This window comes from Cervus elaphus, chromosome 20, assembly GCF_910594005.1.
Source record: "Cervus elaphus chromosome 20, mCerEla1.1, whole genome shotgun sequence".
Taxonomy (NCBI): Eukaryota; Metazoa; Chordata; class Mammalia; order Artiodactyla; family Cervidae; genus Cervus; species Cervus elaphus.
The window spans coordinates 66,039,362-66,064,415 of NC_057834.1; the positions used below are offsets into that span (position 1 = coordinate 66,039,362).

The 25,054-nt window shown below is 40.7% G+C and overlaps 1 protein-coding gene across 6 annotated transcripts in view; it reads right to left on the reverse strand.

Moving 5' to 3' along the window:
- CDC14A (cell division cycle 14A) overlaps positions 1-25,054 on the reverse strand; it is a 179,865-nt gene that overhangs the window by 41,919 nt on the left and 112,892 nt on the right. For all 6 annotated transcript variants that reach the window (XM_043876111.1, XM_043876112.1, XM_043876109.1 and 3 more), the window contains 2 exons: positions 21,616-21,846; positions 14,326-14,464 (listed from right to left, as the gene is read on the reverse strand). In XM_043876111.1, the coding sequence (XP_043732046.1) occupies positions 14,326-14,464; positions 21,616-21,846 (370 nt within the window). The remainder of the gene's footprint in view (positions 1-14,325; positions 14,465-21,615; positions 21,847-25,054) is intronic.

The following is a 25,054-nucleotide window of genomic DNA, read 5'->3' on the forward strand; positions in this document are numbered from 1 at the left end:
CTATAAGAAAATAATTTAAAATGTGTAAGCAAAATGACAATTTTGGGCTACTATTTTTATTGATGGGGTCACCTTCATACACCCCCATAGTTCCATACTATATCATACTGTACAGATTAGAATTCAACTAAAAACATTATAGTTCATCATAAGGAATACCAACAAGCAAAGAAATAATAACATTATCAAGGAGATGTCACCAATAAGAATACAGATTTCTTTCTTGAGGCAACAGGAAAACCCAGTAATACTTTCTCTCAAAGGTTCCACATATCACAGAAAATTCAGGTTAAAATGAGAGGAAAACAACCCTCCCTGAAATGTCCTGTCTCATTGGGCCTTCAGCGAAGGAATCCATCTTTCCTTCTAAACAAAGTTTATTCCCAAATCAGAATGTTAGTGTTTATGGTTAAAAATTGTTGAGAATCTTGAAGAAGAAGTTAACCTTTAAATTACAGCAAAATTTACATATGTAACCTCTCCAACCAAGCAAATCCATACCTAGGCATCATACTACTGAAATATTCACTTGTGTACAAGATATAAACATGCTTGATACAATATTATTTGTAAGAGTAAAATAATAGAGGCATATAGTGGACAACAGGTTTATTAAATTATAGTAAAGCTATTCTGTGAAATATTATACAGTCAAAAAAGCCTGGGATGGCCCTACATGTGGTGACAGGGGAGAGTGGTCATGAAACAAGACATTAGTGAATGAAAAATTGAGTGACAGAGTGTGGAAAGTGTGATCCTGTCTTTTGGGGGGAAAAAAGCGAAAAATGTTACAATTCACAGTTCACAGTTATTTGGAAGATTATATGCCAAAATATTAATGAGTTATCCTCAAGAATGGTAACAAAAGAAACTTTGCTTTCCACTTCATAATGTCTACACTTTTTGACTTTTTTTAAAAAACAGTGTGCTGTTTGCCTTTGTTTAAAAAAGAAAGATTTGAAAATAAATAAAAATATAGATCAAAGCAGAACAAAGATAGAGTAAGTTTGAAAAGGAACCCCTAACGTTGTTACCAGAAAAGACAGCAAGCAGTACATTACTACACTGTCTTAACAAGAGCACCTTTAGAAGTCAGGGGAAGAAGAAATGCCAAAATTTTAACAGCATAGGGTGCAACTGAACGGTTGAGGGGGGGCATTCTTTATTTAAATATAATATCCCACCCTACTTTCAAGGCTTCCCTGATAGCGCAGTTGGTTAAGAATCCCCCTGCAATGCAGGAGACCCTGGTTTGATTCCTGGGTCAGGAAGATTCACTGGAGAAGGGATAGGCTACCCATTCCAATATTCTTGGTCTTCCCCTGTGGCTCAACTGGTAAAGAATCCGCCTGCAATGTGGGAAACCTGGGTTTGATCCCTGGGTTGGGAAGATCCCCTGGAGAAGGGAAAGGCTACCCACTCCAGTATTCTAGCCTGGAGAATTCCAAGGATTGTATAGTCCACGGAGTTGCCAAGAGTCAGACACGACTGAGCGACTCACTTCCACTTTTTCACCCTACTTTCAAAGAATAAGTTTTATTTTTCTGTTACCTTTTGTTCACTTTTTAATATTTTTCAAATAAAGCAAAAGAGAGAAAAAAATGTCTTTAGATATAATTTCTGAGACAGCCTTTATGGATGTAAGTATTTAGATATAGATAGCTAGTATAGATATAAAATATGTTGTCCATATATAATAGTAACTTATCATTCCTAATATTGTTTTAAAATCAAAACTAGGTTAAACCATGTGTCTAACTAGATTACATTTTAAAATAAAAATCTGGTGAATTTTTAAATATATGAATAAAATTTAATTTCCAGGAATCTATACACATCAATTCGCTAGGGAGTATGGCAATATCTACCTTCTACCATGGGAAATTTTTTTTTTTTTTTTTGCTTCTTGGAAGCAAACTTTCGAGGATTATTTCCTAAACTTAGGATACATAACTGATGAGGCTGGCATAACCACTGAATCATATTTAATTCTTCTATACCAGCTGTAAAAATATGTATTCAAAACAAACTCTTAACTTTTTCTTCCTTTGTGGAAATTTTCATAAAATCATACAATAAAAAAAAAAAAAAATCATACAATAGCCTTCCTGATACTTTGCATTTTCAAAAATTCTTGCTTTAATTTTTCACTCCTCCAAACTTTTCTCACTTACTACTAACATCCGGCATAACCTTTTATATGATGCTTGAATATTATGTCCTTCCAATAGCAGTAAACAAAAGCAAAGTCCTTGGCACTGTACAAATCCTTCAAAAAATAAATTCATAAATAGTAGAGGTCTTGGGCCTCTGGTCAAAACCCCAGTAATAAAGAACTGCTTCTTCACAGGGAGAGAAGACTTAGCCCTGTCACAGATAATGAAAAAATCAGCTACATGAAATGCACAGAAAGGATAGAAATATACAGATAAGACAGAATTCCTGTCCCTCAAGAAACTTCCAGTTTAGTATGTGAAAAGTAAACAACTGAAATCCCATGGTAAAGCCCCATGACCACGATGTGCTTAGGAGCCTAGGGGAAGGGGCCCCTGCCTCAAACTGAAAGACTCAGACACAAGTTATCTGAGAACCCAGAAGCATCTAGAACGATGAGCAGGGCTTAGCTAGCAAGAGTATCCCCTGGGAAAGAAAACCACATGGGCTTGAAGAAACAATGATAGCAAAGAAGACTGTACGTACGGAAAACTGGGTTGTTTGACTTGACTGAAGGCCCCCTCCTTCACAGGAGAGGAGGGGAGGTGAGAACCAGCTCACAATGGGCTCTGCACGCCTTACTAAGAAATTCACTTTAGATCTCAAAACTGAAGGGAAGGCCCTGAGAAGGTCTTGGGGTAAAAAAAAAAACACAGAGACAGGAAGGAAGGCAAGAAGCTGGAAGGCCCAAGGGGATAAATTGAAAAAAATTCTAATTCTGAAGTGTTATAAAGTGAAAACTCTGCTGCTGCTGCCAACTTAAAGATGAAAATGACAAAGTGACACCTTTCACTTGCTCAGTTTAAAAGACTCAATCTGTACCATCAGTGGAAAGACTTGATCTGAACTTGAAAATACAGATGAATAAGGTGTCAAAGCGGATTTGTGTGTTGCTAAGCGATGCGATACTCAAGTGCTCCTTAAGAAAAAGCAGCACTTCACGCAAATACCTTTTATACTGACAGTGGAAACCACGCTAGCTTTTATTGTGGTATCTATTACTCCTTAAAAGCCTCATCTCAAATAGAAGAAGTAAAACATGTATTTTTAAGTAGTTAGCATTTAAAAATCAAATCCTAAGAAGCTAATGTAACAACTCAAAGTAAATCCTCCAGTAAAATAGTGCATTTTCTAAGAGAGCATGATATAATTGACCCTCTGCTAAAAAAGAACTTGTGCTTTGAAGTGTCTTTGAACAGTCTTGGGAAAAGTAGCCAGCACTGGGGTCATTAGTTTTGGCCACGTCTTGGCCCTGGGTTATTCAGGTTTGGGCCAGCCAAGCTTGGGACATAAGAAAAAGAATTAATTCAGACTTATTACAAGCCAATTCATAGTTAATTATGACATAAAACCTTCACAAGTCTTTAAGGAAAAAAATCTGCTTTCAGTTGCCTTGTAGATACTTCTGGTTTTGAATTCAGAGCACAGTGGCAGCCATTGTTGTGCAACTTCTGTTTGTAGCTGACCTCTTCTCCCAAACTTCCCTGACTGCAACTTAACCCCATCTCCACACCATAACTCTTCCTCTTTATCACTTCTTCCATCCTCAACACATATTTCCCTAGTATGACCTAGCCCTGACCTCAGTGTCCATCCAAAGCCACCATTTAGTCATTTCATATAGAAACTCAACCAACTCTCTAGCTCGACTTGGGCCTCCTCCAGCTGTGACTTGAGCCCCAGCCTTCCCTGTGCCTACTCCACTAACTGCTCTGTTATTATGGTAACAAGCAGTTCCTGGTTTAGAGAACTGGGCTAATGAAACGGGCTAACTTGATATCAAAGGAAGACAGACTAGAGAGCAGTACCCAAGACTCAGTAGGTGGGAACGAGATAGGTAATCAAGAAGTTCTACTCTTATCTTGTATGAAGGGAAGATTTAATAGGGTTTAGGAAGAATTTATGAGGGAATGGGGAAAGTTCTTACTTCTGAAATACAAAAGGAGAGGGGGAAAATGACTTAGGGAATCCCCAAAAAGATTCAATTCACTAGCTAATTCACATTTAGGGATAGAACCTCACAATTAGGAACTAGATCGCTGGTAACATATCGAAATACAAACTTTGTAGGTAAACTTAATGTTTTATGGTTTACATTTTTTCCCCAACTTTAACTCTTTTACACAGGAGACAAAACAAAAATCATTCCATCTTCTATCTTCAGTAACTGACAGGAGTATTTCAAGACAAATTTCTAATGCCACCATTGCCAAAAATTCGTTTTTAACCTTATCCTTTGTGTATGTGTGTGTGTGTGTGTGTGTGTGTATGTACGTGCTCAATCTCTCAGTCATGTCTGACTCTTCGAGACCCCATGGACTGTAGCCCACCAGGCTCCTCTGTCCATGGAATTTTCTAGATAAGAACACTGGAGTAGACTGCCATTTCCTACTCCAGGGGATCTTCCTGACCCAGAGATCAAACCCATGTCTCTTGTATCTCCTGCAATGGCCACCTGGGAAGCCCTTATCCTTTTTACTTAGATCCGTGTTAGAATTTTACTTTTGTTATCCAGTAGATACAATGCCAGCTGAGAGCCAATAAATAGATCAAGTGATATAGCAGTAAATATTGAAAAGCAACATAATCAAGTGTTACTGCAAAAAATGTGACTGTCAAATAAATAGTACAAACTCAAGTCTATGCAATGTGCTTGTTATTTTAATAAACAAATCACATTATTTCCTATTATTATTTTAAATTCTTTTGTTCACAATATTTCAGATTTTAAGTTCTGTATTTTAGGAAAGATAAGTTCTCAAATCTTCAAAAGAAATTAATAAAAAATTTAATCCATATTACTGGAGCTAGTCCATGTATCTTTAAAAAATACTATAAATAAATTATAATTTAAAATTCAAGCTGTTATTGCTAGACATTTTAAAGCATTTTTCCATTTTTCTGGATAGGTTTTCTTCATCTTATTTTTGGTAATTTCCTGAAATGAAAAACAATGGTTGAACTATTCATTTCTTTTGTTGCTCAATCCAGTTGTGAAATTCAGTGGCTCAATCCAGTTGTGAAACTCACCAAATGCCATAAACACCAAACTAAATATTGCATAAGCTACAAGTAAAAATGAGCCACAAACCCTTGTTATACAATGTGGCTGGTTGACCAGCAGCATCGCATTCCCTGAGAGCTTGTTAGAAAGATAGAATCTCAAGTCCCACCCCAAATATCCTGAACCAGAAACCGCATTTCCCAAGATCCCCAAATGAATGTTGGAGACCTTAGTATCTGAGAAGTACTGCAGACAACTGAAGGCTTATAACTAAATCACAATGTGAAAAAATACCCAACTTTACTGGAAGTTAATGAAAATATCTATGATGTGCTCAGTCATTTCAGTCATGTCTGATTCTTTGCAACCCTATGAACTGTAGTCCACCAGGCTTCTCTGTCCATGGGATTCTCCAGGCAAGAATACTAGGTTGCCATTCCCTCCTCCAGAGGAACTTCCTGACCCAGGGATTGAACTTGCATCTCTTATGTCTCCTGTATTGGCAGGCAGGTTATTTACCACTAGTACTACCAGGGAAGCCCAGTATCTATGATAAAACGGAATAGGTCAAATTCTGATTTATGGATCTAAGACTAAAAAAGTTCAACCACAACACTGATTCCTTAAAGATAACTTCATTCAAAGTGGAAGCTCTACTGTGCAAAGATAGGGTCCAGATTTAAGCTCTGCATTCTTACTGTCTCGGGAGGAAATTACAACATAAAAACAACAATACATCATATGGGTGCATGCGCGTATGCTAAGTCGCTTCAGTCTTGTCTGACTCTGTGCGACCCTGTGGACTGTAGCCTGCCAGGCTCCTCTGTCCATGGAATTCTTCAGGCGAGAATACTGGAGTGGGTTGCCATTTCCTCCTCCACATCACATGAGTACCCACAAGTAAAAGATCTCTGTGAGCTAAAAGTCCCCACGGGAATTGCATGCCTGTCCTGCAAGGACCCCTTCTAATGAAAGAACGTTTTAATGGATCACGACCATTAAAGAAGTCAGCAGACTACCAGACAGCAAAGATTCAAACATTAAATCATAAAAGCAGCCTGATTCCATCTATATACTATCTATATTCTACAGGTTCTCTCTGAGAAGGATGAGTTTAGACTTAGCACAGTAATAAGAGTCATGTTTGTGCAGCATTTTAAGAACTTTGAGGATATCTGGTAGAAGACATATTTTGGGTGCAGAATAGTATTTTTAGCTTAAGAACATGAGCTTTTAGTAGAAGAAAAACACTTGATGGTTGTTTTGCAAATAGCTTTACTTATATCCTAGAAAAATTTAAATATAAAATTTCAGACCACAACAAAAAAGATGTCTTGATCTGCCAGTACATAAATTCACCAGCCTACAAGGATGCTAATAAACATCTTTCTTACCATCGGTGACATGAAAGGAAGGTTCCTTAACGGCATAGAAACCAACACCTGGACATATTTTGGTGTACAAGGACTAGAAGAATGTGAAAAACAGCTTTCATAAAGTCACAGATTTAGAATTAACATTACCTAAAAAGCACTGATTGGAATTTTCACTTCTGAAAGAATACAATCCCTCTAACTTGTTCAGTCATTTTTGACAGTCGAAAACCTATCAGAAAACTTTTTAATCCTCTTCTTTCTTCCTTAATGAATGTGTTACTTATTCATGCTTTTGCGTCATCATTGACATCACGCTCTTCATTTCTCATACCATTAGTCAGACTTCAAAGCTCTTCATCTCTCATATCATTAGTCAGTCCTCAAAGTTCGAGATTTATCTCCTTGAAAGGCTCTGGTGCCCATCTCTAACTCTTCAGTCTAACTTGTAGCCCCTTCGACAAGTCCCCATCTGCTGGATTTTAGCAGTCTCCTTTTTATTCTCTCTGACTCTAATCTCCCTCCATTAAATTCATCTTATACATTGCTGCAGCCCAATCTTCCTGAAATAACATGTCAATCATGGGGCTCAACAACATCAAATACTCCAAAGCTGAAATATGATGAATAAGAGAAGTCTGGAATACACGAGTGCACATTAGGATCTATGTACCTTACTGCACATATTTACTATCTACACAAATTTACACAATGTGCACAGATGGATTAGTTTCTTGTCTGCACAAAGCTGCTCTGACAAATAACCACAGCTCAGTGGCTCAGAAGAACATGTTTACTTTCACACAGTTCTGGATGTCAGGAGTCTATCATCAGTTTCACTGTGTATGTGCATGGGTATACTCAGTCATGTCCAACTCCTTGAGACCCCATGGGCTACAGCATCCTCTGTCCATGGGATTCTCCAGGCAAGAATAATGGAGTGCATGCCATTTCCTCCTCCAGGGGATCTTCCGGATCCAGGGATCAAACCCTCAGCTCTTTTGTCTCCTGCACTGGCAGGCAGATGGATTCTTTACCACTGTGCCACCTGAGCCAAAGTCAAATTGTTGGCAGGGCTGGTTCATTCTAGAATCTATGAAGGGAGAATCTGTTTCCTTGTCTTTTTCAGCCGTCAGTAGCTGCCCATACTCCTTGGTGTATGGTCCCTTCCTCCAGGTTCAATCTAATCTCTGTTTCCATCCTCACACCACCTTCTTGTCCAACTCCTCCTGTGTCCCTGTGATTACACTCAACCTACCAGAATAATCCAGAATAATCTCTTCACCTCGAGATCCTTTACCTGATCACATTTGCAAAGTTTCCACTTATAAGATCAAATGGGGTTTATTCCAGAGATGCAAGGCTCATTCAATATTAAAAAAAAAAAAAAAAGGTTCAACAAAAAAATGATTCAACAACAAGAAAAACAAATAATTCACCATATTAACAGGCTAAAGAAGAAAGTCACATGATCCTATCAATCAATGCAGAAAAAGCATTTGACAAAATTCAACACTCACTCATAATAAGAACTCTCAGAAATATAGAAATAAAGAGGAACTTCCTCAACTTGATAAACCTCCAATTAATATTTCATCACGAATGCCTAAATGTTTCCCCCATCAAGACTGGGAGCAAGGGAAGGATGTCTGCATTCACCACAATTATTCAACTTCTAGCTGGTGCACCAAGGGAAGAAAAAGCAGTAAAAGACAGAGAGATTGGAAAGGAAACAAAATTCTCCCTATTTGCAGATGACACACTTGTCTATGCAAAAAATCCCCAAGAATTCACATACGTATTCTCCTTCTCTCTCTCTTAAATTTCAGGATACAAAATAAATATAGATAGAAAATGAACTGTACTTCTACATATGAACAATTATTACATGGAATCTGAAATGAGAAAAGGTATCACTGATAATCACTTAAAAAATTAAATACTTAGGCGTAAATCTAACAAAATAGGACTTATATGATGAAAGCTAAACAATACTGGTGAAAGAAATCAAAGAAGATAGAAATAAATGAAGTAATAAGTGAAGAAATAAATACACACTGTGTTTATGGATTGAAAGACTCAACAACAGTAAAGATGTCAATTCTCCCAAAACTGATATAGAGATTTAACACATTTGTATCAAAATTGCAACATGATTTTTTTATAGGTAGGGTCAAGATTATTCTAAAATTTATATGGAAAAGAAAAGGAACTGGCATTGCTAAGACAGTTTTGTTAAAGAAGGAACAATGGGAGGAATCATTCTTCTGTTAAGGGTCTCTACATAAGTACAGTATCAACAGAGTGTAGTAGTGGAGGAAGAATAGACACATATATCAGTGGAACAGAATAAAGAACAGAGAAACAGATCTATACAAATATGCCTATCTAATTTTTGAAGATCCTGATGCTGGAAAAGATTGAGGGCAGGAGGAGAAAAGCGGGTGACAGAGGATGAAGTGGCTGGATGGCATCACCAACTCAATGGACATGAGTTTGCACATGCTCCAGGAGATGGTGAAGGACAGGGAAGCCTGGTGTGCTGCAGTCATGGGATCGCAAAGATTCGGACATGACTTACGACTGAACAACAACAAATTTTTAACAGAGATGTAAAAGCAATTTAATGGAGAAAAAGGAACCTTTGCAACAAATGGTACCAGAACAACTGGAAATCCATGGGCAAAAAAAAAAAAAAAAAAAAAACAATGAACCTTGACCTAAGTCTCACAGCTTACACAAAAGTTAACTCAAAATGAGTCACAAACTTAAGGGGACCTGTGACTAATCAAAGAGATCCTAGATTTGGTACTAATAGCATGAGCTAAAAAAAGGAAAACTGATAAATTGGACTTCATCAAAATTTAACTTTTACTCTGTGAAAGATCCTATTTAGAAGATGAAAGACAAGTTACAGACTGAGAGAAAATATCTGTAAACCATTTGTAAGACAAAGGACTAGTACCTAGAACATTAAAGAATTATCAAAACTCAACAATAAGAAAACAAATAAAGAATAGGTAGATCTGAACAAATGCTTTGCCAAAACATTATAAAGATGGCAAATAAGTACATGGAAAGTTGTTCATTATTACTGACGATTACAATTTTAATGCAAACTGAGAAATGATAAATTATTACACAGCTAGCAGAACGGCTAAAAGAAAATGCTCGAAAATATGAAAAGAAATTCATTCATTCAAACACTGCTGGTGAAAATACAAAATGATACAGCCAAACTGGAAAACAGTTTGACAAGTTTCTTATAAAAGTAAACAGGTACCATACAGTCCAGTAACTGCACTCTTGGGCACTTAGCCAGGAGAAATGAAAACTTACATTTGAACAAAACTGTACATGAAAATTTACAGCATCTTTATTCATAATAGCCAAAAACTGGAAACAGTTCAGCTGTCCTTCAACAGGTAAGTGGTTAACAAACAATAGTACATTCCTTCCTTGGAATGCTACTCAGCCACTAAAAAGAACAATTATTGATACATGCAACAACCTGGAGGAATCTCCAGAGAATCATACTGAGCAAAAAACACCAAGCCCAAAAGGTTACATGCTCTATGATTCCATATATATAACATTCTTGAGATGACAAAACATATAAAGGAAGAACAGATTGGCAGTTGTCAGGAGTCAAGGAGGGGATGTGGGCAGGAAGAAAGGGAGAGTAGCTATAAAAAGGCAACATGAGGGATTCTTGCAGTGATGGAAATGTTAACTATATATCTTAACTGTATCAACGTCAATATTCTCATTGTGATATATTAGAGCTTTGCAAAATGGTAGTACTAGGAGAAAATGGGTAAAAGGTACACAAGAGTTTTCTGTCATTTTTTACAACTGCATGTTAATGTACAATTATCCCAAAGTAAAACTGTTAATTAAAAAAGTATCCGTATGTTTGTGTGCGTGTTGTAGTCAGATTGCATCACTCCTCTGCTCAAAATCCTCTGCTTTTTTTTTAATACAGTGGTTAAGGGTGGTGATTTTTTTTTTTTTTAGTATTTACTTGTTTGTGTCAAGTCTTAGCTTGAGGTGTGTGGGCTTAGTCGCTCTGCTGCATGTAGTTTTCCAACCAGGGATCAAACCTGCATCCCCTGCTTCGCAAGCCCAATTCTTTACCAGGGAGGTTCCCCTCTGATGACTTTTCATCTCACCCAAAGAAAAGTCAGACTCCTACAAAGGCCTAGCAGAATGTGTATTCTGACCTCTTCCTCCTTGCCCCATAAGCCATGGTGGCCTGTGGAACAGTCCAGCTCAGAGCCTCAGCAGCTGTTCCCTTGGAGGGAAACCCTCTTCTCGAGAGCATCCACCATTTACTCTTTGAGGCATTTGCTCAAAAGCCTTCAATGCATCCCACCACTACCACATTATTTAAAACTGCCTTCTCTGCTTTTGGCTATTCTTCTGTGCTTCATTTTTCTGTATCACACCGATCATGGTCAGAGAAACTATAATCGCTCAGTTGTGTCTGACCCTTTGTGGCCCCATGGACTGTAGCCTGCCAGGCTCCTCTACCCACGGAATTTCACAGGCAAGAATACTGGAGTGGGTTGCCATGCCCTCCTCCAGGATGGAGGTTGCCATGCCCCACCCAGGGATGGAACCTGGGTCTCCTGCATCTCCTGCATTGGCAGGTAGATTCTTTACCACTAGCACCACCTGGAAAGCCCATATAATTGATACATTTGTTTATTAACCACACAACCAATCAACTTCCCCCTGCCCCTACCACCGCCTTCTTCTTCCTCCCCTCCCTCTCATTCTTTTTCTTCCATCTCCATATGTCAGAAATTACTCTTTCACTGCAACATCCCAAGTGCAAAGAACACTGCCAAACACTGGCTTTCAACAATTATCAACAGTTGTTGCAGGAAGAAAGGAATAAAGGAAATGAGGGAAGAAAGGAGGGACCTCTGTAAACTGGGTCAAGGATGACATGGACAGATATGTTAAAAGCCACTGGAAAAAAACTTAAAATCAACAGAAAATTATAACAGTCATGTTCAGAATGGAAAATTATTTTAAACTTCCATCATTAGGAACGTAGAGAAACTTGTTAAAAGAAAGTAGAACCATAAACGAACTCTTTCCCTCACTTCTAATGATTTATACATGATAGAGGAAGTAAATTTTATCAACTAATACAAGCAACATGAGAAAGGTAAGAGAAAAACTGATACTGCCATCAAATGTAGCTTAGGAAAAGGCCTGAGGTTGTGTACAGAATGCCTGGAGAAAGGTATGTTAAATAAGCTTTCCCGGCAGGATGTTAGAAACAGTCAGGGGATGCACTGAACACAAGTGTCTGGCCAACTAACCCCCCAGGCTCCCTGGGGCCCAGCACCTCCCCTTCCCCAGGGGACCACAACCCTGCCCTGCAGAGCAGCAGAGATTACCCAAGTACCTCATGCTCCCCTCCTACCCACCTAAGCAAGCGGCCCAGTAGAGAACCTTCCTCATTCCCTTGGCCACCAGACCCTATAGACTGCTGGGCAGAAAGTCATCAGACGGCTCATACACTCAGGCCTCTACTGATGACCCATCCAGCTCGAAAAGCTTTTCAGAACCAAACCCATCACGGCTCACATCCTGGTTTACGATCAACCCTTCCAGACCATCCAATATCAAGCAGGCCCTTATTTCCCAATGACCCTCTCATTTCCATCCCACCCCCTCAAATCTAATAATATTATTTTATACATAGATTCTTTGTATAAAACAGAGAAGGAAGGAAGTGCTTCACAACTTGTTTTACAAAGAAAGCACAACCCCGATACCAAAACTTAAGCAAAGTATTATTACACAGAAAAGAAAATCACACACCAATTGTCCTTCATAAGTACAGCCACAGAAATCTTAATATGCTAATAAACACTGGCATATCAGATCCAGTCATAGGAACAAATAATAGCACATCATGACCATCCTGCTCTACATTCAAAAAATAGATGCAACTCACATTGTTGTTGTTTAGTCACCAAGCTGTGTCTGACTCTTTGCGACCCTGTGGACTGTAGCCTGCCAGGCTCCTCTGTCCATGGGATCTTCCAGGCAAGAATACTGGAGTGGGTTGCCATTTCCTCCTCCAGGGGATCTTCCCGACCCAGAGATCAAACTCGAGTCTCCTGCATTGGCAGGCAGATTCTTTACCACTGAGCCACTTGGAAACCAAACTTAAAACTTGTATATTGTGCGCTCCTTCCACGAGAAACACCAGCACCCCGGGAGGAAGGGACCTCGCCTGTCGCCTTCACTGCTGCATCCTCAGAATCAGGAGCACTGCCTAGTGAGAGTGTGCACCTAACAGGTGTCTGCTGAGTAAGTGAATGTCACTAACGCACTCAACTGTGTCTTCCAAACGATGATTTTTTTTTTTTCCCAAACGATGATTTTAAGATGGCCTAAAGACCCTGGTTTAGGAATGTCTCTTGTATTCTAACTGTAAGGCCATTTATTCAACTTTAGTAAGTAATTAGTACAAGCCCCTGGCAGATATATAGCACCAAGTCCCCTGCTATAGGCACACATAAGGCAAAATAGTGGAAATCACGGGCAGGGAATCTGACAAAAAGAAAACTCTAAAAGAATACGATTCTTTTATTTGTATTAATATCTCACACGATATTCAACCTAGAAATTGTCTTCTTAATGGTCCTATTTTTGAGTATTTTTCCCCTGTGTCTTCATTACACTTCCACCTCATTCTTTTAGTCTAAAGTATAACTGCACATGTTTCAGCATTTATTTTCCTGTCACTTATTCCCTCTGGGATTGACAACTTAGGTAACTCCTCAGCCAGCTCAAATTCTTTTAACCATTTGAATGCTTGTAGCTTACTTACAGCATATTTCTATGCAATTCATGATGATTTGTTTTTCAGCAACACAAAATGATTTAAATGGGAAAGAAATTATCTAAAAAAGAATGCTATTGCAAATAAATCCATCCTAGAAAAAGAAAAATGAAATTTCAGTATAAGACACGAATTGATAATATATTAGAGTTGGACCTAAATTAGCTCATGCTAATTTTATCTCATTTTATTAATGGGTAAATTAACAGTAATTTCTGAAATTCTAAAGGGAAACTAGAAAGGGGTGTACCCATACAGGTTAAACTTCTCCTTGCAGGCTGGGGTTTGACAAATAGTTAATGAATGAGTGAACAAATGAAAGGAGAAATTTATAAGTATTCTTCTAAATGATGGTCATAAAGCTAGTTAGTGGTACAGCCAGGACTAAATCCCAGTTCTCTTCCTTTCCTCCTTGGTTACTCATAAGTTGCAGCTACATGAACAGTGTAGTCAGTTGTCAGGGGAGCAGTAATGTCGCTGAAATCACTGACTGACCTTAGTCGTGTTTTTTTTCTCATTCTGCTTTTAGACGTGCAAACAAAAGAATGAAAAGTGCCAAGTGGGATGATATAAGAAAATTGCACTGTAGCCAGATCACACATAAAAAATGACAGAAAAGAGGTAGGCAGAGATAGCTCTGTGATTTTCTTCTCACTCTCACCTGATCTAAGAGATATAAAAGGTACAAAGTTAGAATGCATTAGCTGTCAAATCAACAATGTTCCATTAGACTAAGGCTCAGCCTTCTCTAACAATGCAGCCACTTCACAGCCATGGGCTTGACAGGGTCCACAACTGGGCAACAAGAGGCAGAAATAATCAAGAACAAGGACACCATGTAATAATGGAGACAATATACTTACTCTTCCAGGAAGTGTTGCTGGGGTCCTATAATAGAGCCGGGCCGGCAGATTCTGATCCAAGCAATTATTTCTGCATGTGTAAACCTGTAGTGCTTCATGACATAACAGGCTATCAAGGTCCCCGTTCTTCCAAGACCAGCTGTAGGAGAGGGGAAAAGAACAAGAAATACAAAATTCAGCAAATACATCCACAAACATACTGAAATCATACCATGTCCAGAAATTGCTATGGTTTGAAATACAAGGCAAGATGTTTAAACCCCGGCAATAATGTAATGCTTTTTACATGATCATAGGCTAAATAATAATTCTAACTCAAGAAAAAACACAGATCATATGATCAAAATAAACATATGGAAATATATATATATATATATATAAGAGCAAGGGTCTTGAAAATTATGGACAGTTCAACTCCCAAAGACCTTTGTGAACATTGTTAAGGCAATGCTGGTTCCAGATGAGCACTTGCAAAATATCAGCTGTCAGGCGTGCCTCCATGCTCCCACTCCTTAGCTCCAGTCCAGGCTGAGATGAACCTTCAGTTAACAGTTTGTGTATATGCGATGCTGAGTCAGTAAGTGTAACTGATTATATTATCATGGTCATTTTTTAAACCTATTTAAATGGTGAGGTTTTTTTAAAAATTTACTGTAGAATAAGGAATTCTAGAATCAAATAGGACAACACCATAAGCATCATCTGACCTCATCAGCTGCCTAGCCCAGGACTGTTTCAATACTATTTCCATTAGGTTGTCCTAACTTCTATGTAACTCTTTCAGAGACCAGGATTTCATTACTTCCTCAGCCAGCACGCACTGATGGAGCAGCTACTACCTGCCAGGTGTTGTGCTAGAAGCTGGGGATAAGGTGATGAATAAAACACACGTGGTCACCGCCCTAGTGAGGACATACAGTCCACTGAGAAAGAACCAAGCCAACAGAAGTGCTCAAGTTTCATTTCCTGAGGCTCTGGCATTTTTCAAAAACTTTTGTGTCAGGCTATTTTCCTTATGCCAAACCCAATTTCTGTTATGTAGGAGAAATCAATACAATTAGAAATTATTGTCAAAGAAGTACTGGTTACTATCATGATCAAAACATTCTTCAAAGTGTTTTCACAAATTGTGCTATTTTTTTCCTCTCTCCAGAGAAACAAAAGTGATAGGACTTTACATTTTAAACAATTCTTTTAAATCTACACTGGCTTCCCCCGTCCCCAAAATACTCAAAAATTTGATCAAACTAAAAAGTTTTCAAATACGGTGACTTGCTGTTTATACATTAGAACTGAGGCCCAAGATACTAATCAATTCACTCATATTAGCATAACAAATGACTGTGGAATTTGGGACTAAAATTCCCTGGGGATTCTGCTGTCATCCCAGAGTTCTTTCCACTTTTGGCTCATCTGCTCAGTCACTCCATTCTACAAATACTAAGAACGCTGAGTATGAGACACTGACAGATGCTGGGGCCAGAAACATGAAGACAAGCAGGATGCCTGCTCTCTTGAGATATACAGCACTGAGCCACTAATGCTTATTTATAAGCATTTTCTAAATCTTTCCATATCTGGCTTCTTGGAGTTAAACTCAGCACTATAAACTTTTATTTAAGTACCACTTATGAGTAAGGCACTATGCTGAGTTATTTTTCCACTACTTAATCTCTTGCTATCATATACTTTTTTTCCTATAGAATGACACAGTGGCTCTGTCTTTTATTTTCAAACATTTGATTCAGCTGGTCAAATGTTTATTGACTGATTGTCTACCAGCTACCCATGTCAGGGCTTTGCTCAGAGATTAAGAAGATAAGCAAGTAGAGGATATAATTTTTGACCACAATACTTTATCAAATAGTTGTAGACACAAGAATAATAACCAACAAGTGAAGAAGTTAAGTTTTAACTGAAGCTAGGCTCTCACAGAAAGGGACTGTGTGAGTTGCTGGTGTCTTCAAAGAATGTGTCATTGATGACAAGGACTTCAGCTGACTCTAAAGTATAGGAAGGTTGCAGACAATTTCAGCAAAGGGTCCAATGAGTGAAAGCCAGATGGCCTGGAGAATGTGTCAGTGTGTGTTGAGTGGAAAATAAGGCCAGATGGGTATGGAGGGGCCAGATTAAGGGGCACCTCGGAGTCAAGTGGAGGAGCCTGTACTTAGGGAAGGCAGGTTATCAATTGTGGGCTGAAGACACTAAGGATGCTGAGGTATTCAGGATTCTCCAGATTCAGAAGCACAGCGCTCCATCTGCACACTGATTAGGTCACACCTTGTGCATATATATGCTATTATTCCTCAAATATATGTAGATGAGGCTCTAACGAGCAAAATTCAGCTCATTTAGGAATTCATGATATTATCAACTATTAATAATAAACATACAGCTATTATCATATAAATATCTGATTTTTCCTTTAACCAACAAAACGCCCTAAATAAAACCACCATATATTTGGGGACAAAGAAATTGACATGATAAAAGCAGCTGGGTGAGGCAGCAGCATACTTCCAGGATGGGAAAAGTCAGAGATGGAAGCCAGAGAGAGGAGCAGGAAGGCTGGGGCAGGAGGAAGGCTGGCTGCCAGGCAGAGGCAGGGAGAGACAGTGATAACAAGGAAGAGCTGAGTTAGAAAGACATTCTGATTGGGTCACTCGGAAGGTGAAAGGCAACTGATACTTTTAGCCTGGAAAACTGGTATAATGTCATCCGTGAAAACATGTAGTTAGAAAAGGAAACAGGAAAAACTTGGTGGCTTGATTTTTATGTTTCAGAATCTCCCCAGCTCTAAAGGAGGTGTCCTTTTGTAGCTTTTCCTATCATTTTTCAAATAATAAAGACAATCTTCTCTAATCTCCTCAGCATTTGGAAATATACAATTTTTCAGCAAAAAAAACCAAAACAAAACATGTCATCTAATGGTGTGACACACACCATTATTTAAGTTCCACTGAGAAAAAAATTAAACTATGATACGCAATCAGTTTTAAGATCCATCCTAGTCTCAAAAATGTGGAAATGTAAAAAGGGATCTCTCTAAATCAGTGTTTCTCAATCTTTGCCCAGCCAAGAGCCTCTCTAGGCATTTTTTTTCCTAATTGTCCCCCATGAAATTTTACTGTCACAGACAGATCGCATATTTCTATGTGTACTGTGTATAAATGTGTTCTTTACACAGAAAAGGAAAACATTTGTTTACCACCCCAAAACAAATTTTTCTCCCTTTAGGGTAATATCACCTGAGGTTGAGGATACATATCAAAAATGCAATGAAATTACAATCAAGCTCAAGTTTATGGATGCCTGGCATTCCCTTCCCATTAACTCTTTGTTTTTAAAAATTATGTTTACACTATTTTATTAGATAAGGTTTGTGTGTGTGTGTGTGTGTGTGTGTCCTGTTTTCATCCGAAGTACATTTTGCCCCCAAACATCAACATTCTTTAGAAAAGAGCGAAGCTTAATCATGGTCTCAGTAGGACTCTCTTCCTTTAATATAAAAAATATTAGCTTTCATGTTTGTGCCCAGAGTGAATATGTTAGGTTTCTGCAGAGTTGTTAAGTCCTCAGACATCTGACAAGACTACTGAACCCGTAATCATGTTGATACAATACAGCTGGACAGCCTGAGGCAGGAAGCCCAGTGGGTTTCCAGAGTACTCCTTTAAGTCACCAATCTGGGTCTCGGCCTGGGGAGAAGATGGCCTTCTCTACAAGATAACACTGTCTCCCCCTGTATCCCTCCCATGCAGGAGGTTACCTGCTCCCTTGGTTAGGCTCTTCATCACACAAACTCACAACCAAAAAGAAAAAGATGGCACAGAAATTTTTCAAATTTCTCTAAAACTAAAAGTTGCTTCCCCTTTTAAAGAGTCTATAATTTAGATCTATAAAAAGAACCTACTTAGCACTCAATAGTCAGGAGCTCTTACCACAACCCAACAGAATAGGAACAGTTCACTAAGTTTCTATAAAAACTTTAACAAATTTTTTAAAGCATTCATAATTAAAGGGCTCCCTGGCACAGGGAGAGAAGATGCTGAAAAGTCTTCTATTTATACCAAGTTAAATCCTGATTGCCTTACAGCTTCAGGCGTTTTCTGAAACCCCTACGGATCATCAAAAATCACATAGTGGAACATCACAATGTTGCCATTGTTTAATGATTATCTGTGCTGGAAAACTTCACAAAATCATGGCCATTTGTTTTATCAACCAGAAGGCAAGCTGCAGATACTCAATAGTTATAAGACCTTGCACATTCCCAGAAAATTAGTTTCCAGTTTATCTCTATTTTTAGTACTTTACATTGAGGCATGAAATAGTCATTCTCTTTTCAGCAGCTACCAAAGTTCATTTGACATCGGATAAGTCTCTCTCCCTCCTCCTCAGAATTCAATTAAAATGCTCTGTGCTGTTTTAATTCCCAGGAAATTAAACTGACTTAATTAGGGCAGATGTCAAAATAATTAACAGGCCTATAGTAGCTAAGTATGCTATTAAGAGCATTACAGCTGTAATTAAATCAAAGGTGTAATCCTTGTGAAAGAATCCTACATGTGTGTACAAGTGGAAGCAAATGAAATAACTCAAAAAAATGTCACCACCTGTAGATGTGACCTTCATATACAAGAACTGACTTCAATGCTAAAGGTTCTGATTAAAATATATTTTTTAAAAACCTGCAATATAAAATATATGTATTTCTTAAAATATTCCTTACAAGGTCGACAATTACAGCTCAAGGATATAATAAAGAGAATACCTGTAAAAAGAATGTTTAACACCAGAGCATCTTATGTTCCCAACGTTTCTTAGGTGAGGAATAACATCAAGAGATATGCCCAGTTTTAATGAAAGCTTTGCATTTCCCCTCCCCTGAATCTGTCAATCCAAGACATAACATAGCTCAACTGGTAAATCATCTGCCTGCAATGCAGGAGACCTGGTTCGATTCCTGGGTCGGGAAGATCCTCTGGAGAAAGAAATGGCAACCCACTCCAGTATTCTTGCCTGGAGAATCCCATGGACAGAGAAACCTGACAGGCCACAGTCCACGGGATCACAAGAGTCGGACATAGCTTAGCAACTAAACCACGAAGACACAACAGGCTGAGAAACTACATGCCTTGGCAACCGTAAAACTAACTGATTAGGAAATAAGGGCAAACTAATCCCGTAAGAAATACTGCTTTTTACGACACAAAAGTAAGCTTTGAAAGAGAGCATGTGAATAGCTCCTACTAAACGTTAGCAACTGCCCTATTCTCATTAGCTTTGGAGTTCCACCGAGAGTTGACATTCAGTGGTCTCCTGGTGTCCGCGAGGGGCTGGTTCTGGAATCCCCGCGGATTCTAAAATGTGCGGATGCTCAAGTCCCTTCCAGTCACATTGGTGGACGCGCACCCTACGCATACTAAAGCTGGCCAACGGCATGAGAAATGCAGGCTTTGCCTCGGGTCTAGGCAATCTTGAACAAAATGGGATGGAGAGGCAAAGCCAGGTGCCGCAGGGATCACACGGGGGAAAGCCAGAGCCCCGCCACCCCGCCGTGACCTGGGCAAAACGCAGAGCACCCGTCTAGAGACACCTTCCTAGCAGAGACACCCTCCCACTCCCTCACCACCCCGGAGACAGGAAATCCAGCCAGCCGGGGGCCCCATCCTGCTGAGAAACGCGGAGGGGAGGGAGGGGTTTCCGTGCACGCGGAGGCAGCCTGACCCAACCCAGGAGCCCCCAGCTGAACCCGGGGCCACATGCAGCTCGTTTCCATCGCCAGGCCTCTCGCAAAATGCAGCTTTCAGGTGCTGCTCACATTTTCAGCAAAGTACCTCCACCTACTCAACGCTTAAACATAGAAACAAGGGCCTACAAAACGGTATTTTAATTTCTGTCAGAACCAAGGCCATGCTCGTCTGAATAAGTCAGTTACAGCAGCACTAGGCACAGGAAAAGAACAGTACAATCAATCCCCAACACCTACTAGACAATCTGCATAAAACGCCGCGGAAACCGGGTTCTCAGACGCAACCCCGGAGAACAGCACCACCCAGCGGCAGTACGAGAAGCCGCATGCGAGCAACGAGAGGCTCCGCCTTTGATGGCCGAAACGGCTTCTCCTCGCTGAAACCAAAGACCCCGGTAAAATACCTTCCACCCTGCTGGAAAATCTACAATGCGAGCCTCCTCAAAGCCCAACAACTAGGCTTAAAGCAAAGATTATTTCATATTTTCTGAGTAGCTGACACATGGTTGCCAGGTAAAATACAGAATATATGTTTGGTGCAATATTTGAGACATGCTAAAAAAAAAAAAAAAAAAAAAAAAGGACTCACTGTTTATCTAAAATTCAAACTTAACTGGGCATCTTGTATTTTTATTTGCCAATCTGGCGACTCCTGTCCCGAAGTACCTTCTCCTGGAGGCCAGAGATGCATTTACACAAGCCTTTCCGTCATTCACAAGCAGTTACACACCTGTGGCAAGGAAGCTAGGGATGAGCCAGCCAAGGACATTACCGCTCCCGAGCAATGGGGAAGACATTCGGTTCCATGATGCTAAAGACTAATGGGGGGAGGGATGCTGTGTACTTAGTCACTTAATCGTTTCCGACTCTGCAACCCCATGTACTGTAGGCCGCCAGGCTCCTCTGTCCATGGAGTTTCTCCAGGCAAGAATACAGGAGTGGGTTGTCATGCCCTCCTCCAGGGGATCTTCCCAATCCAGGGATTGAACCCAGGAGTCTGGCATTGCAGGCGGATTCTTTACCATCTGGGCCACCAGGGAAGCCCAAGAATACTGGAGTGGGTACCCTATCCCTTCCCCAGGGGTTATTCCCAACCCAGGAATCGAACTGGGGTCTCCTGTTACCAGCTGCGCTGGGGCCGGGAGCGGCAGGCTAAATAGAGCTCCAGAGAGCCGGGCCATATAATGGGAGCATTATATATTAAGTGGGTGGAGACAACAAACACCCCTTGCCTCCTGACAACGGTTGGTGACGCTGCTTCTGTGATCTCCCCTCCTCGTGGTACCGAGTGTCAGCGAACATGAATTGGGAAAGGTGAGGCCACAAAAACTGCTGTGTCCAGAAAGCCACACACCACCGACTGCCCACATCCAGGCAACACTTTCTCCAGGAAGAGCTTACTTAACTGGGCTTGTGTTCCAGGGTTCTGAAACCAAACCCGTTTGTTTCCTCAGAAGCTAACTGGCTTTACTTCGCCCGCTGTGCTGCCCTCGGTCTCGCCCCTGCCAGCGCCCACCGAGGCCGCCCTCTCGCACCTTTGCAGTGGACGGCGATCGCCCCCTCGGTGTTTTCGCAGATATTCAGGAACCTCCGCACGATGTTGTCGCTGGGCGTGCTGCCGTCGATGAAGAAGAGGTCGTAGTGCTCGAAGCCGGCGTCCGTGAAGCGCTTCGCCTCGTAGATCTTTTTGTTCAGCCTCACGACCGCCGTCACGTTATGCTTTTTGAAATAAGGAAAGTAGGCTTCGGGGGCGTGAAGAGGATAACCTAAAGGGAAGCAGGAGTTGTAAGCAAAAGGCACGTAGGTCGTCTCATGTAACCCAGGAACACGAACACCCTTCACGATAGAGATCAGTCTCAACAGAGCTTAGGAAGAAAGTGCATTTCTGGAGAGGGTGAGGTCGAAGCACCTTCCTAAAAGCGGCCATCTGAATAACTGGAGAAAAACACCATCGGAGGGAGAAAAGAAAAAAAAAAAATCTGAGTATTGTAAAGAAACTCTTTAACAGTTCAAAACCTCAACCTCTTAGGATTCAAATCCCAGGAGCAGGCGCCCTCCAAGCCAAAAACAAAGGCATTCATGAGGCCCTCAGGGTGCTCACTAGGCCTGGGAGGACTTGTGTTTTTTCTTCCTCTTGACAAATACTTTTGAACTACAGTTAAAGCCTTTTTGCCAGATGTATAGTTTTAACCTACAGTGCATTCCCCCACTAAAGAGTATACTAAACACCTACTATGTACAAGTCACGAGTGCATGTAAGTTCTTTTAATCCTCAGAACAACCTATTAAGATAAAAATAGTAAACCCCATGTAACAGTTAACTAAAAGAGGTTGAGTAATCAGTTTAAGAGAGATTTTCTCTTTTGAGGCAAACAGGTGGTCAGCCTCCGAATACCTTCTATTGTGAGTGGGTCCAGCACCATGTGACTCTTGCTGGGAGCTGGGTTACAGATGCATGACCTGTGCGTGCGTGCTAAGTCACTCCAGTCGTGTCCTTTGTGACTCTGTGGGCTGTAGCCCGCCAGGCTCCTCTGTCCATGGGATTCTCCAGGCAAGAATACTGTAGTGGGTTGCCATGCCCTCCTGCAGGGGATTTTCCCAACCCTGGGATGGAACCCCTGTCTCTTACATCTCCTTCATTGGCAGGTGGATTCTTTACGACTGGTGCCACCTGGGAAGCCCTACGCATGACCGACACTTGGCCAATCACGAAGGTGACCACTGGGGGCTCTGACCACTGCAAGCCTTACCTAGTGGCCCCAGGGGTTAAAGGGACTCAGTTCTCAGCACACTGATTTCCACGGCTGTAACCCATTCAGGGCACACCAAGGGAGATGATCTCATTCAGGACTCATTCACCACTCAGGACTCCAAGTGTGGTGGGCAGCAGCAGCCAGCAAGGCGAACCAGCATTTTCTGCACTGTGTCCTTGGCTGTGTCTCCTGCTGTCTCGAACCTCGAATATGCTGGCTGTTTCCTATTTTCTCTCAGTTGCAAGCCAACAAGAGGCTTGGGTATACATGAAACACTTCCCAAACTACCTCTCCCACTGGCTTCCTGTCAGTTTGAAAAATGGGAGGCACTAAAACACAACTGGAACAACTGGAGGCCAGAGGAGGAAGAGACACCTTCTGTTTTCCTGCCAGCATGGCTTCTGCAGAAGAGAGGCACTCCCAGCACCAGCCGAGCCTCACGGTCCCCACTCCTCAGGCCCCAAGTGCAAGCACCAGCCCTTTAGAGCTCCCAGGTTGCTGGTCTCACATTTTCCTTTCTGTTCCCCTAACCCTGGCCCTTAAAGGCAATAACTTCCTGAATATGCTGGTTTGTTTTTTTCAGTGTTGCCCTTTTACTTTTCAACTTTCTTTCTAGCAAATTCCTTGGGCTTCCCTGGTGGCTCGGAAGATAAAGAATCTATCTGCAAAGCTGGAGACCCGAGTTTCATCCCTACGCTGGGAAGATCCTCTGGAAGTTGTTGTTCAGTCGCTCAGTCATGTCCAACTCTTTGCAATCCCATGGACTGCAGTATGCCAGGCTTCCTTGTCCTTCACCATCTCCTGGAGCCTGCTCAAACTCATGTTCATTGAGTCATCCAACCATCTCATTCTCTGTCGTCCTCTTCTCCTCTTGCCTTCAATCTTTCCCAGCATCAGGGTCTTTTCTAATGAGTCAGCTGGTCCCATCAGGTGGCCAAAGTATTGGAGCTTCAGCTCCAGCATCAGTCCCTCCAATGAATATTCAGGATTGATTTCCTTTAGGACTGACTGATTTGATCTCCTTGCAATCCAAGGGACACTCAAAAGTCTTCTTCAACACCACAGTTCAAAAGCATCAGTTCTTCAATGCTCAGCCTTCTCTATGGTCCAACTCTCACATGCATACATTACTACTGGAAAAACCATAAGTTTGACTATTCGGACCTTTGTCAGCAAAGTAATGTCTCTGTTTTTTAGTTTGCTGTCTACGTTTGTCATAGCTTTTCTTCCAAGGAAGAAACATCTTTTAATTTCATCTCACCATCTGCAGTGATTTTGGAATCCAAGAAAATAAAGTCTGTCACTGTTCCCATTGCTTCCCCCATCTATTTGCCATGAAGTGATGGGACTGGATGCCATGATTTTCATATTTTGAATGTTAAGATTCTAGCCAGCTTTTTCACTCTCCTCTTTCACCTTCATCAAGAGACTCTTTAGTTCCTCTTCACTTTTTGCCATAAGGGTGGTGTCATCTGCATATCTGAGGTTATTGGTATTTCTCCCTGCAATCTTGATTCCAGCTTGTGCTTCATTCAGCCCAGCATTTCTCATGATGTACTCTGCATATAAGTTAAATAAGCAGGGTGACAATATACAGCCTTGACATACTTCTTTCCCAATTTGGAACCAGTTCATTGTTCCATGTTCAGTTCTAACTGTTGCTTCTTGACCTGCATACAGTTTTCTCAGGAGGCAGGTAAGGTGGTCTTCTTTAGGAATTTTCCACAATTTTTTGTGATCCACATAGTCAAAACCTTTAGCGTAGTCAATGAAGCAGAAATGGATGTTTTTCTGGAATTCTCTTGCTTTTCCTATGATCCAATGCGTGTTGGCAATTTGATCTCTGGTTCCTCTGCCTTTTCTAAATCCAGCGTGAACATCTGAAAGTTCTTGGTTCACATACTGTTGAAGCCTAGGCTTGGAGAATTTTGAGCATTACTTTGCTAGCCTATGAAATGAGTGCAGTTGTGTGGTAGTTGCCCCTGAAAGAGGAAATGGCAACCCACTCCAGTATATTTGCCTGGAGAATTCCTTGGACAGAGAAGCCTGGAGGGTTACAGTCCATGTGATTCCAAAGAGTTGGACACAACTGAGCAACTAACACTTTCTAGCAAATTCCTTCTATCACATCCCTTCCTCCTATTTGAGATAAAGTGGTTTCCAGTCCTGCCTGGATCCTGCCGAGACATGATCTTAGATCCTGCTCATTTCCTAAACCTCA